The 25,024-nt window shown below is 39.3% G+C and overlaps 1 protein-coding gene across 3 annotated transcripts in view; it reads right to left on the bottom strand.

Annotated features, from left to right (window-relative positions):
* LOC126175147 (histone deacetylase 5) overlaps nt 1-25,024 on the bottom strand; it is a 326,032-nt gene that overhangs the window by 9,093 nt on the left and 291,915 nt on the right. For all 3 annotated transcript variants that reach the window (XM_049921708.1, XM_049921707.1, XM_049921709.1), the window contains 3 exons: nt 22,616-22,756; nt 19,185-19,355; nt 2,401-2,543 (listed from right to left, as the gene is read on the bottom strand). In XM_049921708.1, coding sequence (XP_049777665.1) covers nt 2,401-2,543; nt 19,185-19,355; nt 22,616-22,756 — 455 coding nt within the window. The remainder of the gene's footprint in view (nt 1-2,400; nt 2,544-19,184; nt 19,356-22,615; nt 22,757-25,024) is intronic.

Raw genomic sequence — 25,024 nt, 5'->3', positions numbered from 1 at the left:
TATGCAGCAGCTTCCCCACATTCCAATATTCTTATTCATTATTAGATCTATTCCTGCTCTAGTCCTATCTGCTTTTGTATTTATAATCCTATACTCACCTGAACAGAAGTCCTGTTCGTCCCACCACCGAACTTCACCAAAGTCCATTATATCTACCTTCAATCTGTTCATTCCCCTTTTTAAATTTTCTAACCTACTTACCTGATTAATGGATTTAACATTCCACACTCTGGCCTGTTGATGTCAGTTTTGTTCTTCCTGATGACGCTTTCCTGATTAGTTCCCGCCCAGAGATCCGAAAAGCGGATTATTCTGCCTCTGGACTGTTTTACCCACGACCTCTGGAATGTTTTACCCATGAGGATGCCATCATCATTTAGCCATATAATAGAGCTGCATGCCCTTGGGAAAAATAACAGCTGTAATTTCCCCTCAGTTTCAATTGTTCACAGTACCAGCACACCAAGGCAGTGTCAGCTGATGTTACAAGGCCAGATCAGTCAAGGCTATTTATATTCTGTGTTGTTGAGACGCAAACCATCCCACCTCGGCAAGGTCTGTGGTTCTAAATTTTCTCTTGTTTTTAACCGCAAATACTATTAGGGAGAATACATATTGGCGCACAAGTGTAACAAACCCCAACTCCCTGAAGACATAGAAAAGTGCTACCTCTGACTATTCTATCCTGAAAGGCATGGATAGAAACAGTTTATCATCAGTCATACCAGTAATACACCAAACCACACATTCCCATAAGTTCGCAATAGACTGAGTTCACGAAGTAAATGGAACATTGACAGTACGATGGCTTCCAATTCTAATGTGTGGTCTACTGGCTAACAGAGCAGTGATCTTACTAAATACCTCCCAATGTGCCACAGACATAGAAAAAGTTTGGGTCAAACTGAGTAACATGATTTGAAAACTTTCAGGGGATGGATCACCACCACTGATAAAATAACAGCCAGAGATTCCTGACCACCAGCTTTTGCCAGGCAGAAGTGACATTTTACCTTAAAGTCTGAATGACAAGTAGTAGTCTCATAGATGCCACTGTAAAAGCAGAATGATTTGTCGACATTTTAAAAACTTCCCGGATATGCTGGAAGTGGAGGAATAAATTAGAATCACCCAGAAGAATAGAAATGAATGATAAACAGTAATATCTTTCGTATGCCACTTGTGAATGGTATAGAAACCAAACACTACTGTCTAATTTCAAGAAAACTTCTTTCAGTGCTCCCACGAGCAGAGAAAGGGAGGCACCATGCAGTTATAGCTTCGGAGCAGCAAAGTATTCCCATTCTTTGCAAGGCAATGTGTGATACTAACTCGGCCATTGCTTCGACAATTGATATAATCTGAGAACACTGGAGAAAAATGCTGTTCAGGTTCAGAGCCATGCTGTCGAGCTGCTGAAGGGTCATAGACAAAACAAACCTCTTACCTGCCTCTCAAGACAGCAATGCCAGCTGTGATTGTACTTCTGGCGAGTAGCAAAAAGTCAGTCTCACATTTGGTGTACCACCATATAAACCTCTGTGTAAACTTTGCCTACTGATGTGTCATCCAGACCAAATTATCCTCAGAGGGTGTCTCATTATAGGAGGCTTAAATTAGGATGTATTTTTTGACTTTTGTTAAGTCATCCACTTCAGATTTGCACTATTATTCCTTAAACAAAATAGCAGCTGATCGATTCTATCATTTTGTGTAGTAAGTGCGAACATGTTTCCAAGATGCTGATCTAGCTCCAGTGGTAAGCACAAGAGAGACGTTTTGCATCATAGAGAAGTTTAACATTAAAATTACAAGATGTCAGGCAATGTATTACTTCCTTCCACATACACTTCACGAAATTACAACAGTATGAAAATCACAGGAATTATAGCTCATGTGGAGGGTTCCCAGTAGTCATTCTTTCTCCGCATCATTTTCAAATGGAACGAGAAAGGGAGGAACTAACAGTGATATCAGAAGTACCCTACTCCACACACTGAAATGACCTGCAGAGGATAAACGTCAATTAGATGTCAATTCAGATGCTCTTTTTGGTTGGTAATTGTGGTCTGAATAACTTCATTGTACATGTATGTCAACGATGCTAATTTTTTTCCCCTTTCTCGGGCATATCATCTAATATTTTTAGTCTTAACAGATCTACGTACACCTTTTTAAAGAGAGTACTTTCTGCTACTCAACTCACATTACCATTTTTAAGAAAAATACATGAAAGTAATAGTATAAAATTGTGTTACAAACTGTGTCATAAGAGTTTTGGCTAGAAGTGTGTGCCACATATGCCACTGCCCTCAGTATCTGGCTCTCCCTTCCCCACACCACTACATACAATGTCTTGACCCCGGCACTTGGTATGAGGGAACAGACAGCAGCACTTACTGCAGGCTGTTGGACTGATGCCGCATCGACAGGCTGGCCATGGCTGACAGTGTCTCCGACTCCTCCGCCTCCTTCTGCGCCGCCTCCATCGCGGACCAGCTGACCGTGTGTGCCGCTCTCTTCAGGCAGGGCCAGTGTGACAGCTGTAAATGAGTTGCATTTCAGTCTTACCCATTTCCACAACCACACATTGTCTTTCCAAGAAATTTTACACAAAAATCTTTCTTTCCTATACAGTTCCCCAACGGGGGCATTACGTCTTCACATTTTCACAGTGAGACCACGTCTCCGAGCATGCTGCAGGTTGTCAATTGGCACTGACACACCAGTTCTGGTGCAGAATGTTTATAGTAGAAACATTACTTGAGTAAAATAAAAGTTTTCTGGGTGGAGAGCTGTGCCGTGTAAAATAAAATGTATAAAAATGGCATTTCAACCAGAGCTGCTGCAACCAAAATATCAGTTTTATTCATTTAGTGACAGTTATTTTGCATCATGACAAATTTACACCCCAAAAACTTTTATGTGAACTGACAATCCTCAGTAATTAAAGTCAGTGATATTAGATTTAAAAGCAAATGCTTTCAAGGAAAATGTTAATTTCTCTAAATATTGTATATTTGAACATTTGAACTATGTGTGACACAATGGATTATGTGTAAAGTGACTGGCAAATCTCAACCTAAAGTAACAGCATCAATTGTAGTGAGTGGTGAAAAACTTAAGCAAAAATGAGACAGTTTATTCCAGGCATCAGCTTTATAGAACAGCAGGAAATTTTCAGCTTTGGACAGCATCATTTGCTGAACTCTGAAATCCTTACAGTAAGTGATTCTTTCCAATAAAATTGTCATACATCTTGTATACAGATCTTTCATCAGAGCCATGCTGAAAGCAGGGAAAATGAAAAAACGATGAAGGATGTAAGTTGTAGTGGAAAAATTATTAAAGAAGTGGATGCTTTCAAATATCTAGGAAGTAAGCCAGCCAGAAAAGGATACACACAGGAAGAAATTCCAGGGAGGATAGAAAACTCCTCAGAATTTTGTTACAGTGTATCAGATATAACTAGGAGCATACAGCTACACAGATATTCCTCAAACTACTGTACAGTGTGTGACAGGGGGTACCACTAGTCATTTCCTTTCCTGTTCCACTTGCAAACAGAGCGAGGGAAAAATGACTATCTATATGCCTCCGTATGAGTCCTAATTTCTTGTATCTTATCTTTGTGGTCCTTATGCACAATGTATGTTGGCAGCAATAGAACTGTGTGGCAGTTAGCTTCAAATGTTGTTTCTTTAACTTTTCTCAATAATATTTCTCGAAAAGAACGTCGCCTTTCCTCAAGGGATTCCCATTTGAGTTCCCGAAGCATCTCTGTAACACTTGCGTGTTGTTCAAAACTACCAGTAATACATCTAGTAGCCCGCTTCTAAATTGCTTTAATATCTTCTTTCAATCCGACCTGATACAGATCCCAAATACTCAAGCAGTACTCAAGAATAGGTCACACCTGTGTCTTGTACATGGTCTCCTTTCCAGGTGAATCGCTCTTTCCTAAAATTCTCCCAATAAACCAAAATCTACCTTCCATTTCATATTGCTTTGCAATGTTATGCCCAGATATTTAAAAAGAGTTGACTGTGTCAAGTATGACACTAGTAATACTGTATCCAAGCAAAATAAAATTATATAAAATAAAAAATATAGATTTGTTCTTCCTACTCTTCTGCATTAACTTACATTTTTCCACATTTAAGCAAACTACCTTCATCACACCAACTGGAAATTTTGTCTAAGTCATCTTGTATCTTCCTACAATCACTCAACTTCGACACCTTACTGTACACAACAGCATCATCAGAAAAAAACAGCAGGTTGCTGCCCACCCTGTCTGCCAAATTATTTATATATACAGAGAGAACAACAGTGGTCCCATCACACTTCCCTGGGACACTCTTGATGATACCCTTGTCTCTGACGAACACTCATCTTCGAGGACAATATACTGGCTTCTATTACTTAGGAAGTCTTCGAGCCACTTGCATATCTGTGAACTTATTCCATATGCCCGTACCTTTGTTAACAACCTGCAATGGGGCACTGTGTCAAATGCTTTCCAGAAATCTACAAATATGGAGTTAGCCTATTGTGCTTGATACATACCGTATTTACTCGAATCTCAGCCGCACTTTTTTTCCGGTTTTTGTAATCCAAAAAACCGCCTGCGGCTTAGAATCGAGTGCAAAGTAAGCGGAAGTTCTGAAAAATGTTGGTAGGTGCCGCCACAACTAACTTCTGCCGTCGAATATATGTAGCGCTACACAGGCATTCTTTGCAGGCACAAAGATAAATACTGGCGCCAAAACCTCTGCTTCAGTAAATAAATTAAGAAAAAAAAAAAAAAAAAAAAAAAAAAAGGTGGAAGACGAGCTTTTTTCTCCACCCCGAGTTTCGATCACTGCATTTTCATACATTATCCAACGAAGTAAATACAAATTCCGTATTGTTCATCATCGAATGTAGCAGCATTTCAATGTACTACGAAAATCCGACTGGCAAGACTGTTTGGGATGTTTGTTAATATGGCCAACTCTACGATTCTCTTCGCCATAAGAATAATACGAATATAAACATTTTGTCATGTATTCTTTTGTGTTTGCTGCTATCTCATTTAAATCCTGTCTGCCTAATAAACTACGAAACTAGAGTGAGACAACAGCAAACGTGGAAGAATACACATATCATGTCATGTTTATATTCATGACTAATTTCTGTGCAGAATGTAATGTACTAAAGAGGCGTCTGCAAAGATTTTCAAACGGAGAAAAATTTTCGCTAAACTCTTGTTCAGAACATCTATCATACGCAATCTATTATTTGGTTCTTGTTGATCATTATCAAAGAAGGCAGCAGTGTGAGTAACAACAAATAGCAGTCTCTAGACATTGTTTCGCTAATAAGACTATTCCTCTCTTTTTTTTTTTTTTTTTTAAATTGTAAGCGACGGTAGCGCGCACAAAAGCAAGCCATGCCAGGTCGTAAACACTCTTTATCGGAATGCAACAAACAATGCATGACACAGTACAGTAATGCATTGTCAGCTTAGAGTAACGTAAACACCTATAACAAAGAGAACGGCACTTATCTGATCAAAGAAAAATAAGCAATCAATTCAAACCAGACGAAGCACGTGAAAAAGGAAGGGTACCCGTATAAATATGGACGGAGCACCTGACGCATAGCAATGGCTACCTGGTGAAGCTTAACTGCTAAGCTTACGACTCGAACGAAACTACTGTAGCTGTATCGTCATTCATTTGACCTAAATTATGTCTCATATTACAATGGACCAACTTTGTTTTGATTTGGAGATGCGGCCTAAAACTTTTCTCTCCCCTTGAATTTCGAGTCTCAAATTTCAGGTGCGGCTTAGATTCGGGAAATTTTTTTTTCCTTGATTTTGAGTCTCATTTTTCAGGTGCGGCTTAGATTCGAGCGCGGCTTAGATTCGAGTAAATACGGTAGTTCACAGTATATCATGTGAGAAAAGGGAAAATAGCTGCCAAAGCAAAGATCATGATATAAAAATCATACTACCTACCAATTAATAACACTGGGTCAGAAAGCTGGGCCTGGACACAAGGGATCCTGTGGAATCATATAAAACACACTTCAAGTCAACCCCCCTAAAAAAAAAACTCTGGAGAGAAATGGGAGAGAGAGAAAGAGAGAGAGAGAGAGACCACCAAGAAGAGCTCTGGTACTGACAGAACCCAGAAGAAGAAGAAGAAGAAGAAGAATTCAGGGTGTGTAAGCGAAAAAAAGAAGAAAAAGCCTGGGTTTCCTGGTTAAAAATACACTTTCTCCCAGGTGAAAAATACACTTTTTCCTGGGTAAAAATACACTTTTTCCTTGTTGGGAGCACATTATTTTCATGTTACGTGACAATACTTTCCCTAGAGCTGTAAGACTTATCAATCCTTGGTGTGGTAAACGTCTTACACCAGCGCGCGACAAGCTACTAACTGCTGTAATCGCCGATTACAGTTAAAGATGACACACTTTTTTTACAATTAAGCATCCTTGGTATATAATTTTTCTACAATTTCAGTTGCAGGCATACTTCATACTTGTAAAACACACTATTAACCTGGGGGTATTTAAGACATTAACAGCTGTCAACGTGACAGGTGACAGCATGGAAGGCCACAGGGGTTGTTCAGCTACACGCTGCACTCCTGTAACTTTCCAGCAACAGCAATTAATGGTGCGCACGCATCCCATTGCAAGGTCCATCCCTCTTTTGCTTGCACTAGAGGAAGATAAGGAGGGCTATGCAACTGATAAAGGCAGTTGATAATCGTGTAATGCCAATGATTCTCTAACTCTTCTCAAGACACTTGTATTAATTCTTTCATGCACTACAGTGCTGAAAGTGTTCAGCAATAAATCACAGCACATATTTTAGTGTTTTAGTACATAATAGTATTTATTCATTATAGTTTTGTGAACAGGTATATTTTTTAATAAATTTAAATTAGTTTCTGCATAGGTGTGAAGCTGGATTCCTGAAGTAATATGGATGAAGTAGTGGGCTCCTAAAATGACACAAAGATATCAGTTAGTAAAAATGTGTGCTGGAAAGTCTGTGGAAACATCCATTTGGGGGACCTAGTTTTTAGGGGAAAAGTGACATCATCGAACAGGGACAGCCTAAACTAAATCTTCCACATTTAAATCCAGTAACTAAAAATTTTGTCAGGTATTTTCAAGAATCTTGGTACTCCTCTTACAAATGGTTGTGCAGCTGCAAGGAGATGCAAAAATTGTACCATGTTTTTTGTTTCCGTCCGATGTGTAGAGGACAAAAAATGGCATGAGTGACATGAACAATGTCAGCAACTTAGAGAACAGCATGGGAATTTCGAGGACCATATCACATCTGCATGGACCCTCATTAAATTTGGCAGTGCAAGGACAGATTTTTGTTTGACCAACATCTTGATATTAAGTGTTCAGTAGCGTCATTTCCTAGCTGCATAAGAACTTTGTGGGATGGCGGGTAAAATTTAATTATTTGTTTGTTCGCCGTTTTTCTAGCATGAGCCTGGCGACTAATTTAGTAGTCAGCCAGAAAGCGAAGGGAAACGTACTGACCTTAGTTTCCAGTCTGCATGGCCACATTCTGGTCCAGCCCACTGAAAGAAAAATTTCTATCCTCCTATTTCTTTGCATTTGTAAATTCACTATTTTCAATTGAAAACAAGTTTTTCTATACTATCAGCACATTTAGCAGTTCAGAGTTGACCTCTATGGCATGTTCCTACCAGATTATCTTTCGCCCTGACTAAAATTACTCAATGAAAGTTTGCAATAATTGTTCAAAATTAATGCTCGCCATAAAAGTGGAAATAAAGCCACCAGTTGCCACGCAGAATTGTAATTCACACAGACGCGGAATTGCAATTCACACAGATGGCACACTAACAGTTACTCTGGTGAATTCTAAGCGATCCAGGACGGTGTACAATCCTCGTGAGTTCACTATCCGTTTTTACTGCAAAATACGCGCTTTGTTACAGTTTGTCTCTGACGTCATCCGAGGCAGAGCGAGATCTGAAGTTTGACAGATGTGGATCTTACCGTAGCTGAGTGCGAAGTGAACCTCTTTACTGCCTCTCAGGCTGCATTTATATTGGTGCCGGAGCAGACGGCCAAGGGAACATCTGTTGTCTATGGCTAGCTACATACTGCAGCAGCCTCCACACGGCCGCTTTCTCAGGCAAATAAACTTTAATAATATAGTTACAAATTACTTCAGAAGCCTCTTAATTTTTATTTGTATTCAGTTAAGTTGTTTGAAATCAAAGAAAAAGTTTCAGCTCACTACAATTGCCTTCTAGAATTTTTAAAGTCGAACTAACGTAGATTGTTACCTCTGAACCAAATCTGTACTAGAACTTACGTCAGCAGTTATTAATACTACAACTCTCAAATTTAGTATAGCCCTATCACTTGGTATGTTTTATCATCCACTTTAACCAAAATTCTCTATCATTAAAAAGCACAGGTATTTAACCTACAACAATTTGGGTACATTTTAGTTACAAAATTTGTTTTTTACTTAATTACTCAAAAACTATAAGAGGTAGCTTAATGTGGTCTTTAAGTTACTGTTTTGGGGTGAACTGAAGCATAAAACAAATTTTCATGTTTCTAAGTCCATTATTTAGCGCCTCTCATTCTTCCCAAAAATGTGGATTCCGGTGTTAATTTTTTGTTATGTGGTTTTGGACACGTGCACCACTTATTTATGAGCTCTAACTGCACCTTCTGACAAAATTGTGGCTTTGTAGCTTCATTATTTAGTGCCGCTTATTTTTCTCTTAAAACGGCATTTCTACGTAAACTTAAGTCTAGAACATAAAGACTTAGTACTTAAACATTATAACACTAAACTATATTTTAACAAAGTTTTAAACATAAATTTTGAATTTTAATTTCATACTTAATTGTGGTGCAATACTTGCGTGCTACACGCAGACGTGTTAAGGTGACGTGGCGCTACTAGCAGTGAACTGGGGTAAGTCCCGTCACACTCGCTCACCTCTGTATCTCACACACGATACAGTGCTTGGGTTATTTCAACTTCCTTTCAGATGACAAGACGTAACAGAAGACAGTGATAATCGGGGTAATTATGTTGAACTGTTACACTTTATGGCACAGAAAAATGAATGTTTGTCAAACTACTTGCAGACTTCAACTGTTTTTCAAGATATCTCAAGTGACATACAGAATGACCTAAATGATTCCATTGCTGAAGTAATTTGTACAGAAATTTCGAAAGAACTAAAAGAAACGCCATTTGTTGAGGTTATTATGGATGAAACTTTAGGCGCTTCAAGCCAATCCGAACTTTCAACTGTTTTGCGATATGTAGTTATTATCCACTCGTGAAGTGTGTGAGAGATTTATGGGATTTGTTGATGTCAGTGATAATCGATGTGCTGCTAGTTTAATGGAGTATCTGTTTGGCTGCATAAAAGAACTTCATTGTGGTACAAAACTCAAGAGTCCAGACATACAATGGCTGTGCCATCAAGGCTGGCCAACATAATGGGGTACAAACACTTGTGAGATGCAAATACTCCTCAGTTCTCTTGCTACACTTATAAACTGAATTGAGGACTGAAAACAGTCTGCTGAACAATACACTGGACTGCAATTTTCCCCCCCCCCCCACATAGCTTCTGGTTTTGCCTATTTTTTTTTTTCTCCAAAATTGTCTAAATGATCCAATGCTTTGGATAAATTGATCAAACGACATTTTTCTTCAGTAACAGCAGATTAATCAAGCTACTGGCAAACTACAACATTGAGCTCACAGAGCTTTCCAAGCAATTTTACTGTGCTTTGTTTTGTGAAAATGTTGATAATGTCTTGCATCAGTTGACTGACAAATATGTTGACTTGGATAATTTGGAGTCCTTTCACATCTGAATTACAAAAAGTATAGCCAATATACAGGTAACTTCCCTGTGTCTGTATTTAATTCCTAGAAGGTATCCTATGGTGGGCATTTTGATATCCTTTGACTAAGGACTGAACTATTTCTGATATATTCTTCAGACGAATTCCAGAACCAGCCAGTATTTAGACAAAGTCAATATCTCACCTCCTGTGGTCTCACAGAAGCCATACCTGAAGCATCAAAACTAATGAAATCAATTTTAACCATTCCTGCAACCAGTGCTTTGGCATAAATATCATTTTCAGCGTTGGAGAGAATCAAAACGTATCTTAGAAATACGGAATTGTAAACCAGTCTGTCCCAACTTGCTTTGTTTTCCACTGAAAAACGATTGCTCAAGTCCATGAAACAACAAATGTCATTCTACGACTCTGTGATTGACGATTTTGATGAGAAGCAACCCAAAATTGACCTCAAATATAAATAAAAATTTGAGTACTGGAGCTTTTAATAATATCCTTATTCCTGTAAATACCATAAGAGGTATTTTCTGAGTATTCGGTATCACTCAGTAGGACTAATATTGACAAAGTTGTGTATTGTCCTTTAATAGATGGCATATGAAATTATTCAGTGTATTGCTAAGGCTTGATGCAATGCAGTAATGGTTAATCATAAACAATAACATGATGATTATAATAATAATAATAATAATAATAATAATAATAATAATAATCACAATAGTAAAGCTTCTCAAACTACCATTCCCAATATGTATCCGTAAGCTGTTAGAAATGTCAAAAGTAGTGACATCATGCCCACCGAAAGCAGTTCGTTGTTCCAAAGTATTGCATAAAGAGAAGCTTTACTTTCGAAGCAGATTTCCTTTTAACCAAGATGAGTTATGTTGTGCGTGAGAATGTGCAATGGATTTCTTAAATCACGGAGTGTTTGACTCTCATTCAGAACTTAGAGAACCACCGGGGTGGGCTAAATTATGCAGTGCGTTGAAGACAGCTCGACGGAGCGTGGTTATGCCAATGTGCCTGTACTGTCGTCGCACCAGATCTCACCAGAAATGCCACGGAAGGTGGTGCGGATGAATTGTAGTAAAGAGGCAGAGTCTGAAATCAGGTTTTGCATGTCCTTGTTGGCGGGTTGGAGGTTAGGCAGTTCAGAGAGATCTAACAGGAAATGAACGGCGTCGACTCGTGAAAGGAAATCAGCAACTATATTGTCAGCACCCTTTACGTGTCTTGACATCGGTGGTGAAGACCATGTATCTGAAGCGGCGAGGAGGCGGGTCAGCTGGCGGGTTTGTAATGGCCGGGGGTCACCAGTGAGGAGGATGCTTGGGTCGGTTTCACCAAACAACACTCCCGTTTTACAGTAGTTCATTTATTCACCTCTTTACAATACGCAAGGCTTACACAGAACTGACATGGCAGCACTGCACAAAGATAATGTTTAGCTTGTTTCAAAATATCTTTACTTTTAACAATTTTTTAAATGTTACGAATACCATAAGTATCGCCACTGTTTTATACGATGGTGCAGAACTTCCTGGAATTTTAGGAAAAGAAACCCAGCAAAAAACGGGTTTTGGAATGATCTTTGATGTGTGGTAACATGTACACTGCATATTTTCAAATCGTGAAAGCATAAATATGAATTCCACCCAATACAGCACTGTAGCTCCCAAAGCACTGAAACCGAGATTTCACTGCGCAAAGTGCTTTTGTCAGCCAATCGTAGCTCATGTTCTGTGATCTTGCCAGCCAATGACAGCACTTATTCAGAGCGTAGATTACGTGATGTCATCCACCAGTAACACCACTTTTAAGTAGCATGACCACACAAATAGGAAAAGTTGATGGTGTAGATTAATATGCATACAGTATAGCTACAAGAAAAGCTAAGCTTTCACACATAATTTTTAAATAATGGCATACATGGCTGGTCATCTGGGTTCAAAATTTTTCTAAGTAGCTGGTTCTCTAAGTTCTGAATGAGAGTCAAACACTCCGTGATTTAAGAAATCCAGTGCACATTCTCATGCACAACATAACTCATCTTGGTTAAAAGGAAATCTATTTCGAAAGTAAAGCTTCTCAAACTACCATTCCCAATATGTATCCGTGAGCTGTTATAAATGTCAAAAGTAGTGACATCATGCCCACCAAAAGCAGTTCGTTTTTCCAAAGTATTGCATAGTCTTTGTCCTAAAGCTTTTGACACATTTTTCTGTCAGCAGACACTTGCATGTGCACTGTGTTTTGCTGTTGTAAATGGCACATTTTCTTTGCAACTTAAGTTTTATTTTGGAGTTATTCTCTTGTTTTTTTATTGCTACAGTATTATTCTGTAGTGTAGTGAGCCAAAGTAAAGTTCTTTGCTGGAGTATCAGTTCTTACCAGTCAAAATTACAATAATTTAGCTGAAAGCCAAAACACTGAAAAATTCCTGCAATTCTACAAAATTCCCAGGTTTTTCCAAAATTCCCGCATTTACCCATATTCTCCAGAATGTATATCGTCGGTGAAGAAGCAATACCGTGTAAGTAGCAAAACAAGAATTTTACATGAAAGACAAAAAACTGTCTAAAATGCCTAATACATTTCACAGAGGCGCTAAATTTGCATCGTAGCACTAGAAGGAAATATTCGATCAAATAAAAATGTGGAGAAAAAACTACTCTTTAGAAAGCTGAATTGCGGCACATACGCAGAACTGTCTCAGTATTTATGCTATGATCTGTTACTTAAGCGGTATTTGTTTGTCAGTCTCCCAGCACGACTTGACACATGTACGATGGTATTTGTGTGCTGAGAAAGCTAGTAAGAACATGTTTTGGAACATTAATCATTTTTTTATTGAAACATTTCATAGAAACATTTTAAATAAATATACTGTTTTCATAGTTCCGATAATGTCTGCACATTTCTTAAAGAAAAATCCTAAATGTCACTCAAAGCTCCAACGTCAGGCACGTAATGGGGCCCCTTAGGGATATGGCTCCAAGGGAGGGGAAGAAAACCAATGTGCACTCCGCACTCCATGTGCATACCGGGGGGAAGTCACTCCAGATGTGTGAAGGGTCCTTCCGGATGCCGTGAAGGGTACAGGGTGCACCCATCTGCAGGTGGTCGCTAATGTCGGCACCAATGATGTGTGTCGCTACGGATCGGAGGAAATCTTCTCTAGCTTCCGGCAGCTACCTGATTTGGTGAAGACTGCCAGTCTCGCTACCGGGATGAAAGCAGAGCTCACCATCTGCAGCATCATCGACAGGACTGACTGCGGACCTTTGGTATAGAGCCAAGTGGAGGGTCTGAATCAGAGGCCGAGATGGTTCTGTGACCGTGTAGGCTGCAGATTCCTCGACTTGTGCCATAGGGTGGTAGCGTTTCGGGTTCCGCTGGATAGGTCAGGAGTCCACTACACCCAACAGGTGGCTAAACAGGTAGCAGGGGTTGTGTGGCATGGACTGGGCGGTTTTTTAGGTTAGATGGTCTCAGGCAAGTACAGAAAGGGCAACAGCCTCAAAGGGTGCTGGGCAAAGTCAGGACATGCGGGGACCAAGCAGCAATCGGTATTGTAACTGTAAACTGTCGAAGCTGCGTTAGTAAAGTACCGGAACTTCAAGCGCTGATAGAAAGCACTGAAGCTGAAATTGTTATAGGTACGGAAAGCTGGCTGAAGCCAGAGATAAATTGTGCCGAAATTTTTACAAAGGCACCGACGGTGTTTATAAAGGATAGATTGCATGCAACCAGTGGTGGCGTGTTTGTCGCTGTTAGTAGTAGTTTATCCTTTAGTGAAATAGAAGTGGATAGTTCCTGTGAATTATTATGGGTGGAGGTTGTGCTCAACAACCGAGCTAGGTTAATAATTGGCTCCTTTTACCGACCTCCCGACTCAGCAGCATTAGTGGCAGAACAACTAGGAGAAAATCTGGAATACATTTCACATAAATTTCCTCAGCATGTTATAGTCTTAGGTGGAGATTTCAATTTACCAGATATAGACTGGGACAGTCAGATGTTTAGGATGGGTGGTAGGGACAGAGCATCGAGTGGCATTATACTGAATGCACTATCTGAAAATTACCTTGAGCAATTAACAGAGAACCGACTCGTGGAGATAACATCTTAGACCTACTGATAACAAATAAACCTCAACTTTTCGACTCTGTAAGTGCAGAAAAGGGAATCAGTGATCATAAGGCTGTTGTAGCATTTCTGAATATGGAAGTAAATAGGAATATAAAAAAAGGGAGGAAGGTTTATCTGTTTAGCAAGAGTAATAGGAGGCAGATTTCAGACTACCTAACAGATCAAAACGAAAATTTCTGTTCTGACACTGACAATGTTGAGTGTTCATGGAAAAAGTTCAAGGCAATTGTTAAATGTGTTTTAGACAGGTACATGCCGAGTAAAACTGTGAGGGATGGGAAAAACCCACCGTGGTTCAACAACAAAGTTAGGAAACTACTGCGAAAGCAAAGAGAGCTTCACTGCAAGTTTAAACACAGCCAAAACCTCTCAGACAAAAGAAGCTAAACGATGTAAAAGTTAGCGTAAGGAGGGCTATGCGTGAAGCGTTCAGTGAATTCGAAAGTAAAATTCTATGTACTGACTTGATAGAAAATCCTAGGAAGTTCTGGTCTTACGTTAAATCGGTAAGTGGATCAAAACAGCATATCCAGACACTCTGGGATAATGATGGCATTGAAACAGAGGATGACACGTGTAAAGATGAAATACTAAACACCTTTTTCCAAAGCTGTTTCACAGAGGAAGACTGCACTGCAGTTCCTTCTCTAAATCCACGCACAAACGAAAAAATGGCTGACATCGAAATAAGTGTCCACGGAATAGAAAAGCAACTGAAATCACTCAAGAGAGGAAAGTCCACAGGACCTGATGGGATACCAATTCGATTCTACACAGACTACATGAAAGAACTTGCTCCCCTTCTAACAGCCGTGTACCGCAAGTCTCTAGAGGAACGGAAGGTTCCAAATGATTGGAAAAGAGCACAGGTAGACCCAGTTTTCAAGAAGGGTCGTCGAGCAGATGCGCAAAACTATAGGCCTATATCTCTGACATCCATCTGTTGTAGAATTTTAGAACATGTTTTTTACTCACGTATCATGTCATTTCTGGAAACCCAGAATCTACTCTGTAGGAATCAATATGGATTCCGGAAACAGCAATCGTGTGAGACCCAACTCACTTTATTTGTTCACCAGACACAGAAAATATTAGATACAGGATCCCAGGTAGATGCCATTTTCCTTGACTCCCGGAAGGCGTTCAATACAGTTCTGCACTGTCGCCTGATAAACAAAGTAAGAGCCTACAGAATATCAGACCAGCTGGGGGACTGGATTGATGACTTTTAGCAAACAGAATACAGCATGTTGTTTTCAATGGAGAGACGTCTACAGATGTTAAAGTAACCTGTGGCATGCCACAGGGGAGTATTATGGGACTATTGCTTTTCACAATACATATAAAGGTCCTAGTAGATAGTGTCAGAAGTTCTATGCGGCTTTTCGCGGATGATGCTGTAGTATACAGAGAAGTTGCAGCATTCGAAAATTGCGGCGAAATGCAGGAAGATCTGCAGTGGATAGGCACTTGGTGCAGGGAGTGGCAACTGACCCTTAACATAGACAAATGTAATGTATTGTAAATACATAGAAAGAAGGATCCTTTATTGTATGATTATATGATAGCGGAACAAACACTGGTAGCAGTTACTTCTGTAAAATATCTGGGAGTATGCGTACGGAATGATTTGAAGTGGAATGATCATATAAAATTAATTGTTGGTAAGGCGGGTGCCAGGTTGAGATTCATTGGGAGAGTCCTTAGAAAATGTAGTCCATCAACAAAGGAGGTGGCTTACAAAACACTCGTTCGACCTATACTTGAGTATTGCTCATCAGTGTGGGATCCGTACCAGGTCAAGTTGACAGAGGAGATAGAGAAGATCCGAGGAAGAGCGGCGCGTTTCGTCACAGGGTTATATGGTAAGCGTGATAGCTTTACAGAGATGTTTAGCAAACTCAAGTGGCAGACTCTGCAAGAGAGGCACTGTGCATCACAGTGTAGCTTGCTGTCCAGGTTTCGAGAGGGTGCGTTTCTGGATGAGGTATCGAATATATTGCTTCCCCCTACTTATACCTCCCGAGGAGATCACGAATGTAAAATTAGAGAGCTTCGAGTTCGCACGGAGGCTTTCCGGCTGTTGTTCTTTCTGTGAACCATACGCGACTGGAACAGGAAAGGGAGGTAATGACAGTGGCACGTAAAGTGCCCTCCGCCACGCACCATTGGGTGGCTTGTGGAGTATAAATGTAGATGTAGATGTAGAACAGAGAATTACACTGCACTGATACTCGTCACACAGTTACCTCTGTGATAATTTTCATTCATAAGGAATGTTGCCATAAGAACTATGACAATCTTCAGGAAGAACAGATTTAAGTTGTTGTAAATGATCCCATTTGGATTTCTTGATTTTCAGTCTTTCCTTGTATAGTTTCGGGAAGCAAACATCTCCAAGAATTTTTCTCAGACGCCTCGGTAATTCGATCCACACTTCGTTGAAAGAGCACTTGTAGTAAATAATACCACTTGGGAAGTACTGTATTGCCCTAAGATTGGTAACTGTAGGCTCATTTTTTACAGCTCTTCCAGGCTTGAGTTGTACAGCCACAAACTTTTCTCTGCATAGTTGATGAAAAAGGAATAATCCAGGTAATGGACTTTGTATGGCTGTGGCTTTTTCTCACTTCTTTAGATATCATAGCGTATTGGCTAGGAAGTGTAACTTCACGTCCTTTAAGCTTGCACTCAATGGAACTGTGAACTGAGTCACATTCCATCTGAGTACGGCCTTTCTCCAAAAACTTTTGTGTAATCAGTACTCCAGTATCAATTGCTAATCTTAAAAGAGCATTTGATAATATCACATTTATGTTCTGATATGTTCAGCCGTCAGAATATAGAATGATATGAACGGGATTTTCCTTAATCGTTCTGGATAAGGTGTCCATGATGAATGAGGCAAAACATGATGCAACCAAATCACCTTGTGTTTCATTGAACCAGTAGCTTACTGCATCACGACTTTCTAAATTATACATTGTAAAGTTATGAACAGCCAACTTTGTTTTATAATAAACTGCACTTGCACTTAAAACGAAGCTACTTTCACTGCCTGTAAGTCCAGTTTCTGCTGGGCTTCTTTCTTGTCAGCATCTTTTCGCATCCTTGCCTGCTCTTCCCGTTCTGTGTGTTGCCTTCACACGTCTTCACTCAAGTTACCAAGCCTGCATCTACAACACAAGTTGCACTGGCCTTTCTTGGGGGAAAATAAACTAATATTTCCATCTTCTAAAATCAAGTTAAAGGTAGCCCGACTTAATGGTGAAACATTCTCCGCATGACATTTTTCCACATAAGAGTCCATACAGCTGTTGTTTGGATTGTAGAATAGGCTCAAAGTGCAACTTCGAAGAGTATTTCCTGCAGTAATGCGACAGAAGTTTCGGAAGAGAGTCCAGGAATTCTTTCATGAAGGTTCTCTAATCTTTCTTCTCCATCTGTTTGATTCGAGGTCGTGACGATTCTGTATCAGGACTCGTCCCATGTGTGGAATTACCCAGCCAATATCGGACAGTCCATTCGTTAATCCCAAGAGTATTGAGAAACATCTTTTTGCATACTTTATGTTTCCCCAGCTCATTTTTCAAATGATAAATGAGTGTCCCTTTTCTCCTGGATTCGCCAGTGTTCTTCCCTGGATGTACGGTTGGAATTACCTCCACAAGGTTGATAAAGTAAACCTTCCTCTGATCCCATGACATCATTTCCCAAAATGTGTTAAATACTGCCAGCCTATCATCAGCAGAAAACTGATGACACTTCCTTTCAACGGATTTCTAGCACATCTTCGAAGTACATGTTGGACCTAATTGTCATGCCTCTCTCAGAGTATCATGAGTGATATTACCAATTTGACTTCTTTTGTATCCAACATACGACTGTCCATGCATTCTCAGAATTTTATTGGCATTTTTCTTCCAATCTTCAAGATGTGGTTTAGACTTCCTTTTCCTGTCACTGCTTACATCACCATAAAATTCTTGGCCTTCACTGTCAGCATCATTGTTGCTCCCTTGATCTTCCGATAATTTATCCAGAGTGTTTGGCAAACAATGAGCACCACCACATAGCAATGAGTGTGAAGTACTGTCATCTCTAGTGGAAACTGTGACTGTGGTTTCATTTTGAGCATTGTCGGATACAGCCACTGAAGTTTCTAGATGGAAAAATATTTATAAATTAATTTAAGGAGACCAAGATGGGACAGTCTAGAAATCTTTGGCAGAAATGAATAAAGCACAGAACGAGTGAAGTGGGGGTGTTCTGAATCATATCACAATAAGACTCTTGCAGTGCTACAAACATTCAAAGGTGAATAATAAAACAATTTTCTTACTGCTGTCAGTCACTCTGAGGAACGATTCTCCACTTTCATAAGCTGATTTCAGCTGAGAAACAATTTCTTCTTCAGTAAAAAGATCGTCATCTATTACGCTGTCTATTATCACGAATGAAGCTACAAGCACGGAACCACTTTTGAGCACTGTTAAATACGTAATAAGGCAGTAACAATGTGCTGTGGCTGTGCACGTTTTTGTATTTACACGGTATTGTTTACAGTATCCACAGATTGTACATACGCAGCATTTAATTCTCTACAGTTTTGCGGTATTGCCATCTATTTATTTGCTGTGTCACATACATGGTATTGTTTTGGATAGTCTTTTCATGGTAAATAATTAAAAATTCGGCATTATGGCGTTAAGAGCAGATGCACGTACTGTCAACAACATCTGCCTGAAAATTGAAAAATCAGCAATTTGTCAGTTACACGGTATTGTTTCTTCATCGACGATATATGCTCTATAATTGGAACACCATGAACAAGACGAAGAGACTAGGTGGAGGACGATGTGAAATGGAGAGGACTACAATGACAGGAAACAATGAATAATAGACTGTGGTAGAAAAGAGAAGATTGGAAGAGGCTTTTTGAATGAGCTGCATAAGCAGAAACTTTTCAGCAGGAGGAAGAAGAAGAAGAATCTTTATATGATAAATTCAGAAGCTCAATACTAGTGATTCTTTCTCTACAAATGATGTGATAAATCCTGAAGAAATATAATTTAAAAAATTAAAAATGAATTTTTCCATTCCAATCCAAAGATTGAGGCACAACTAACCTGAATTGCAATAGTCTTCTGCAGTGTGTCCACAGCATTCTGACACGGTGGTCGCTGCAGCTCGTCTTCAGACAGAGGGCTGGGTTCATCACCTAGGAGAGCTCGTACGCACTCTTCAGCTGAATCACATATGGAGGCCAGATCATATCCACCTTCTAGTGAGAGTATAACCTGAAAAAAAAAAAAAATAAATAAATAAATAAAAATGAAAAACCTTAATTATACTTTATCCACAAAACATATTAGCATTAATTCCTAGTTAACAATACAAACACAATAATAAGTAAATGGTGACAAAAGGGAGGGGAGAAGCTTAGACATAATTTGGTGAGGAAAGTCAGAAAATTCAAGAAAAAATTAATGTTCATTCAAATTTTGGATCACGATGAATTTAAGTGATTCTGTTAAAATGGCCAATAATCAACACACACAAATGCAATCTGATTCTGAGCTGGATAAAATATGAATGCAGAAGAGTCATTAAAGTAGTAGATGGATATTTCCACTTGCCATCTTTCTAAACACTAGCACAAATGTTGATGCTTAACACCCCAGAAGATGTAGAAACTGAGGAACAAATTATAAATGGAAACAATCTAAATCACAAAAGAGTTAACAGTGCAAACACAATAATAAAATGATGGGAGTGGGGACCAAAACTTCACACTATTCTCTTAACATATCAAAATGCAATCTTCCAAAGAATTGTTTACAACACTTGTTCGCTCGGTATAAGAAAGAAGCACTCCACACTGTGAATACAGCATAATCGAAAGGTAAATGCAGACAGTGCATGAGACCACTGTTATCTCAGTCTGGGTTGTCCATTCATAGTGCATAGTGTAGTCTCTTGATGAGCACACCACAGAACTGCAGAAACGCCTTAACAAATCTGTATTTGCAATTCGAGTGTTAGCAGACATAGGTGACAAAAAAATGAAAAAGCTTGCATACTTTGCCTACTTTCATTCCATAATGTGGTATGGTATAATATTTTGGGGTAACTCGTCAAGTCAAACAAAAGTTTTCAGAGTACAAAAGCGTGTAATACATATTATTTGTGGAGTAAATTCACGGACGTCCTGTAGAAACCTCTTCAAAGAACTGGGTATACTACTACTACCTCTCAGTATATTTACTCCTTAATGAAATTTGTCCTAAATAATATATCTCTTTTTCCAACAAACAGCTCAGTTCATACATAACAATACCAGGAACAAAAATGATCTGCACAAGGACTTAAAAGCACTTACTTTAGTTCAAAAAGGGGTCCACTACTCAGGAACACTCATCTTCAATAATTTGCCAGCAAACATAAAAAATTTAGTTACAAATAAAGATCAGTTTAAAAGGAGCCTGAAAGACTTACTAGTGGCCAACTCCTTCTACTCCATTGACAAATTTTTTAATAGAAACAAATGACGTATTGTATATATTCATACTATTAGTATTGTTATTTCAGCTTTAAAAAATTGACATGTTCCACATCCACGAGGATCTCCCATCACGGATCTATGGAACAAAAAACTAATCTAATCTAATGAAGTTGACAAAACAATACCACAAAGCCTGTTTTGCAGGGTAAAATACTATGCCACCTGGAAGGAGCTGGACACATAGCAAAGTCTCATTATCCTCAGATGTGCCACACAGTGTCACTTCGAGGTTTTGGCGACAGTTTTGAGACAAAGGAGACATTTGTCACAGGCTAGAATCAAGTCAACCGAGAATAACCACCCCACAGCAGGACCGGTATCTGGGCTTAACTGCTGGATGAAATCTGCAAGACAATTGGCTGCAGAGCATGCAGCTCCTTCAGGAGTAGTTGTTTCACAACAAACTGTGTATCGGGGACCCAGAACAGTAGGCTGTTTGCCAGATGTCAGGTCATGTGCATCCTGCTCACACACAGGCCCTTATTGCGGAGTCGGCAATATCAAAATTGGACCCTTTTCAGTATGCAAAATGGGTTTCATCACACATTACTACGGAGAGAAGCAGATAGCCAATACAACCCAAGGAACATCGTGGAAAGAGACTGGTTTTGTGGTGATGGCACCATGGTGCAGGAAGGCTTCACGTTAAATGGCCATACAGAGCTGCACACCTTCATTAGATAGTTAGCTAGTTACATGTTCCACAGATCATATGAACAGTTCTTTTACTGAAATGATGTGGAGTGAGTCAGTTTACAAGATATGTACAAATGGTTAATGTTTAATAATATTAAACATTTTATCATTTTCTTCCTACTCATGCAAGTACAATTAAAAACAAGTCTTCTTCTAATTTTTAAACTGGTTCCCAGATTTTAAATCTGCGAGCAGCAGTGCACTATGGGAAAGACAACAGGGTGGGGGTAAGGAGGAGGCTGGGGTGGGGTGGGGGAAGGATAGCAGGGTAGGGGACAGTAAAATGCCTAGGTTCAATTGGGAGGTTAGATGGAAGGGGGGGGGGGGGGGGGGGGGTTAGTGAAAAAGACGAGAAGCAAAAAGACTGGTACATTAGTGGTATGGAGGGCTGTGTTGTGCTGGAATGGGAAAAGGGAAGAGCCTAGAAGGTAAGCACAAGCGCTAACAAAGGTTGAGGCAAGAAGGTCTTGGGAACATAGGATAGCAGGGAGAGTTCCCAACTATGCAATTCAGAAAAGCTGGTGTTAGTGAAAGGATCCAGACGGCACAAGCTGTGAAGCAGTCACTGAAATGAAGAATGGCGTGTTCAGCAACAGGGTGGTCCAGGTTTTTCTTGGTCACAGTTTGTCAGAGGCCCTTCATGCAGACAGACGGGTTGTTGGTTGTCCTGCCCATGTAGAATACAGCACAGCGCTTGCAGCTTAGCTTGTAGATCACATGACAGGTTTCATAGGTAGCCCTGCCTTTGATGGGATACATGATGTCTGCTTTTGATGGGATAGGTGACTTTTGTGATGAGACTGGAGCAGATGGTGATAGGAGGATGTAATAAACTATTTGGTAAATGAAATATAAATATAGATTATATAAAATATTATTCAGGAACAGATCACACACCAGCTTACTTCTGTTGAGGGCTAATAAGGCTCAGCACCATGATTTATTCCTCAGACACCACTGTCAGATCAAATACACGTCCATGTGTTACTCTACTGTTGTGGGCACCTTACAACCATTCTGCTGGTTTCCAAAAATTAATTTTACGTGTTTCATTGTTTTAGTAGGGTTCTATTACTAAAAACGCATCAGTGTCAAATGGAAACATTAAAAAAAGGGGACAAAGAAAAGATAGGGAAAAGTACAATGTGTGCCATAGACTCAGTCCATAGGTTGCAAATTTCTGTAGCATCTGGTTAGAAATTTTTTTACTGAAAGAGTAGGGCAGGAAGGAGGGCTGACTGGGAATTTGTCCCTACTGAGACACTAAAAGAAGAGCATGTGACGATACAATGTACACACCTTTCCATCAGCGAGCTGCATCAGCTGATGAGTCATGTGGCCAAAGCACGCTGGGGAGACTTTGTAGCCACCCAAAGGAGCAGCATGCCCTGCAGCTGCATCAAACCCTGCAGACACCAGCACCACCTCTGGAGAGTACTCCTGAAAGTACAGGAAATTAATCAATAAATGGAGAATTTTATAGTTTCCTATTATTAACACACCTACATTACTTACATACAATGAGGAATTTTGTACCATCTTTCAACACCATTAGTGATAATAGAATGAAAAAAGCAGGGAAGGAAGAAATATTAAGAGTTTAACATCCCATTGACAATCAGGTAATTAATGACAGAGCACGAACTTGGATTAGGAAAGAAATTCGCCATGCCCTTTCATAGGAAGCATGCCAGCATTTGACTAAGCAATTTAGGGAATCATAGAAAACCAAAATCTGGATGGCGTGACAGGGATTTGAATCATCATCCTCTGAAATACAAACTGTGTGATAACCACTGCCATCCCCACTTGAAGACAATCAAATAATTTGTTTTTCATGATTCAAATTTTAAGAAACACCAAATTTCCTTTATGAACAACACGTATATCTACTGACAGAACACTTGTCAGTTCCGACTATTTCATAAGTTTCTATTATTATTTTGGGATTATGATCAAACACAAGGCACAGAGAAAGAAAAGTGGGGGAGGGGGAAGTGGGGGGGGGGGGTGAGTGAGACGTCAAAAGCTATTCCAATAACAATGATGCTGTCGCTGCTTTGTCAGTGTAACGGTACTTTGACTACCGCGCCTCCACCAATACAAAGATATGATTTACGATCGCACATGCAGAAGAGCGCTGCACCAGCGACCGATTTTTATAAATAATTTTGATATCTTTTTTTTACTTTTGCGTAGGTGTTTGTTTTTAACAACTAATTGATTACACTCTCTCTCTCTTGTCTTCATACGAAAGACGTGTATTTTTCGGCGCTGTGTTAAATATGCTTTTAAGTGGAAATTAAAATTATATTACGAAACGAAGTTGTTTCAATAGGGATTCGAAATGGTTATCCCCAAATTTGTAAATTGATCCTGACAGTGACAACTTGAAGAAATTTTCAACAGATGGAGAACAATGAAAACAGGTCATACTACAAGAAAATTATGAAGACAGCCACGAAGACTATATTGTAATTAGTACTGTGTTTCTAACAAGATTATAAGGTAAATTTCAACTAGTTTCTGATGCTATTTCTGTACAGTCGGAAATGCTATTTCCGTACACTATAGTTTGTAATGTTGCCGACCCGGTCTGCCATGCACGGTCAAATTACAGCACTATCTCAATCAATAATACGAAGTCCGCCTTATCCGTAACTTATTCCATCAAAATTCAAAACCCAATCAGATTTTCTGTTTTATATTTTCATGGCAGAAACCCGAGGAAAGGAAACACTACAGGGAAAGAAAAGTGGGGGAGGGGGAAGTGGGGGGGAGTGAGTGAGAGGTCAAAAGCTATTCCAATAACAATGATGCTGCTGCTGCTTTGTAAGATACTGATAAATTTACTTTAACAATTTCAATTTTCTGCAGTTTAAGATCAGTAATCCAGAACTGAAAGGGGGGAAAAACCATTATCAACTCAAAAACTAATTTCAAGATGAAATTTACCTGGCCCCTCCATCTACTAGCTGTTCATTTCGGCTTATAAATAAATAACATTTCATTTGATTTGATGGGAGAATGCTCGGAAATCAATTGGTTATGAAGAACAGTTTAACATTCATTATGAATGAAACGCTCGCAACCCTGTTGTAATATTCTACAATATTTATTATTTCTTATATGAACCAGTTTCCAGTTGTTACACCATTAGCACTTACAAAGATAAGTATGTGCTGTAGTGTGATTTTATTGGATCAAAGATTTTAAACTAGTGCATCTAGACAGTATCTCCATTTCCAGAGATGAAAAATGTTAATGTTAGAATTAGGAATAAACACGAAGGATTATTTCAATGTAAATGTGATGTAAGATTATTTAACTAAGATAAAATACGTGATAAGTTAACTCAACAAATTACAACAATTGTAAATAGAAGAAAATAATTGCACAATGAACTTCGGTGACATATCCCAAAGATGTGGCCGAACAAAATAATCTGGTCTTTAATAGGACCTAAATTAATAACAGGTAAGATATAACAGTGATATTAATCAGGTGAATGAAGCAGTTGTGATTATACAATGTAATTTTTTTAACACATCGGGAGCAATTATAGTAACCGAAATACAGGAAAATAGGGCATGTGAGTAGTAAGAGGGTAATTTACAACATGGCCTGGATAGGATTATGAGCAGTATATGCAGTTAGAAGTGGTGAGTAAGGGAACTGCATCTGGTAGTTAAGTACTAAGCTTGGGTT

Source organism: Schistocerca cancellata, chromosome 3 (genome assembly GCF_023864275.1).
Source record: "Schistocerca cancellata isolate TAMUIC-IGC-003103 chromosome 3, iqSchCanc2.1, whole genome shotgun sequence".
NCBI classification, from domain to species: domain Eukaryota; kingdom Metazoa; phylum Arthropoda; class Insecta; order Orthoptera; family Acrididae; genus Schistocerca; species Schistocerca cancellata.
Note: the sequence above shows the minus strand (reverse complement) of the source record. Positions and strands in the feature narration are given on the sequence as shown.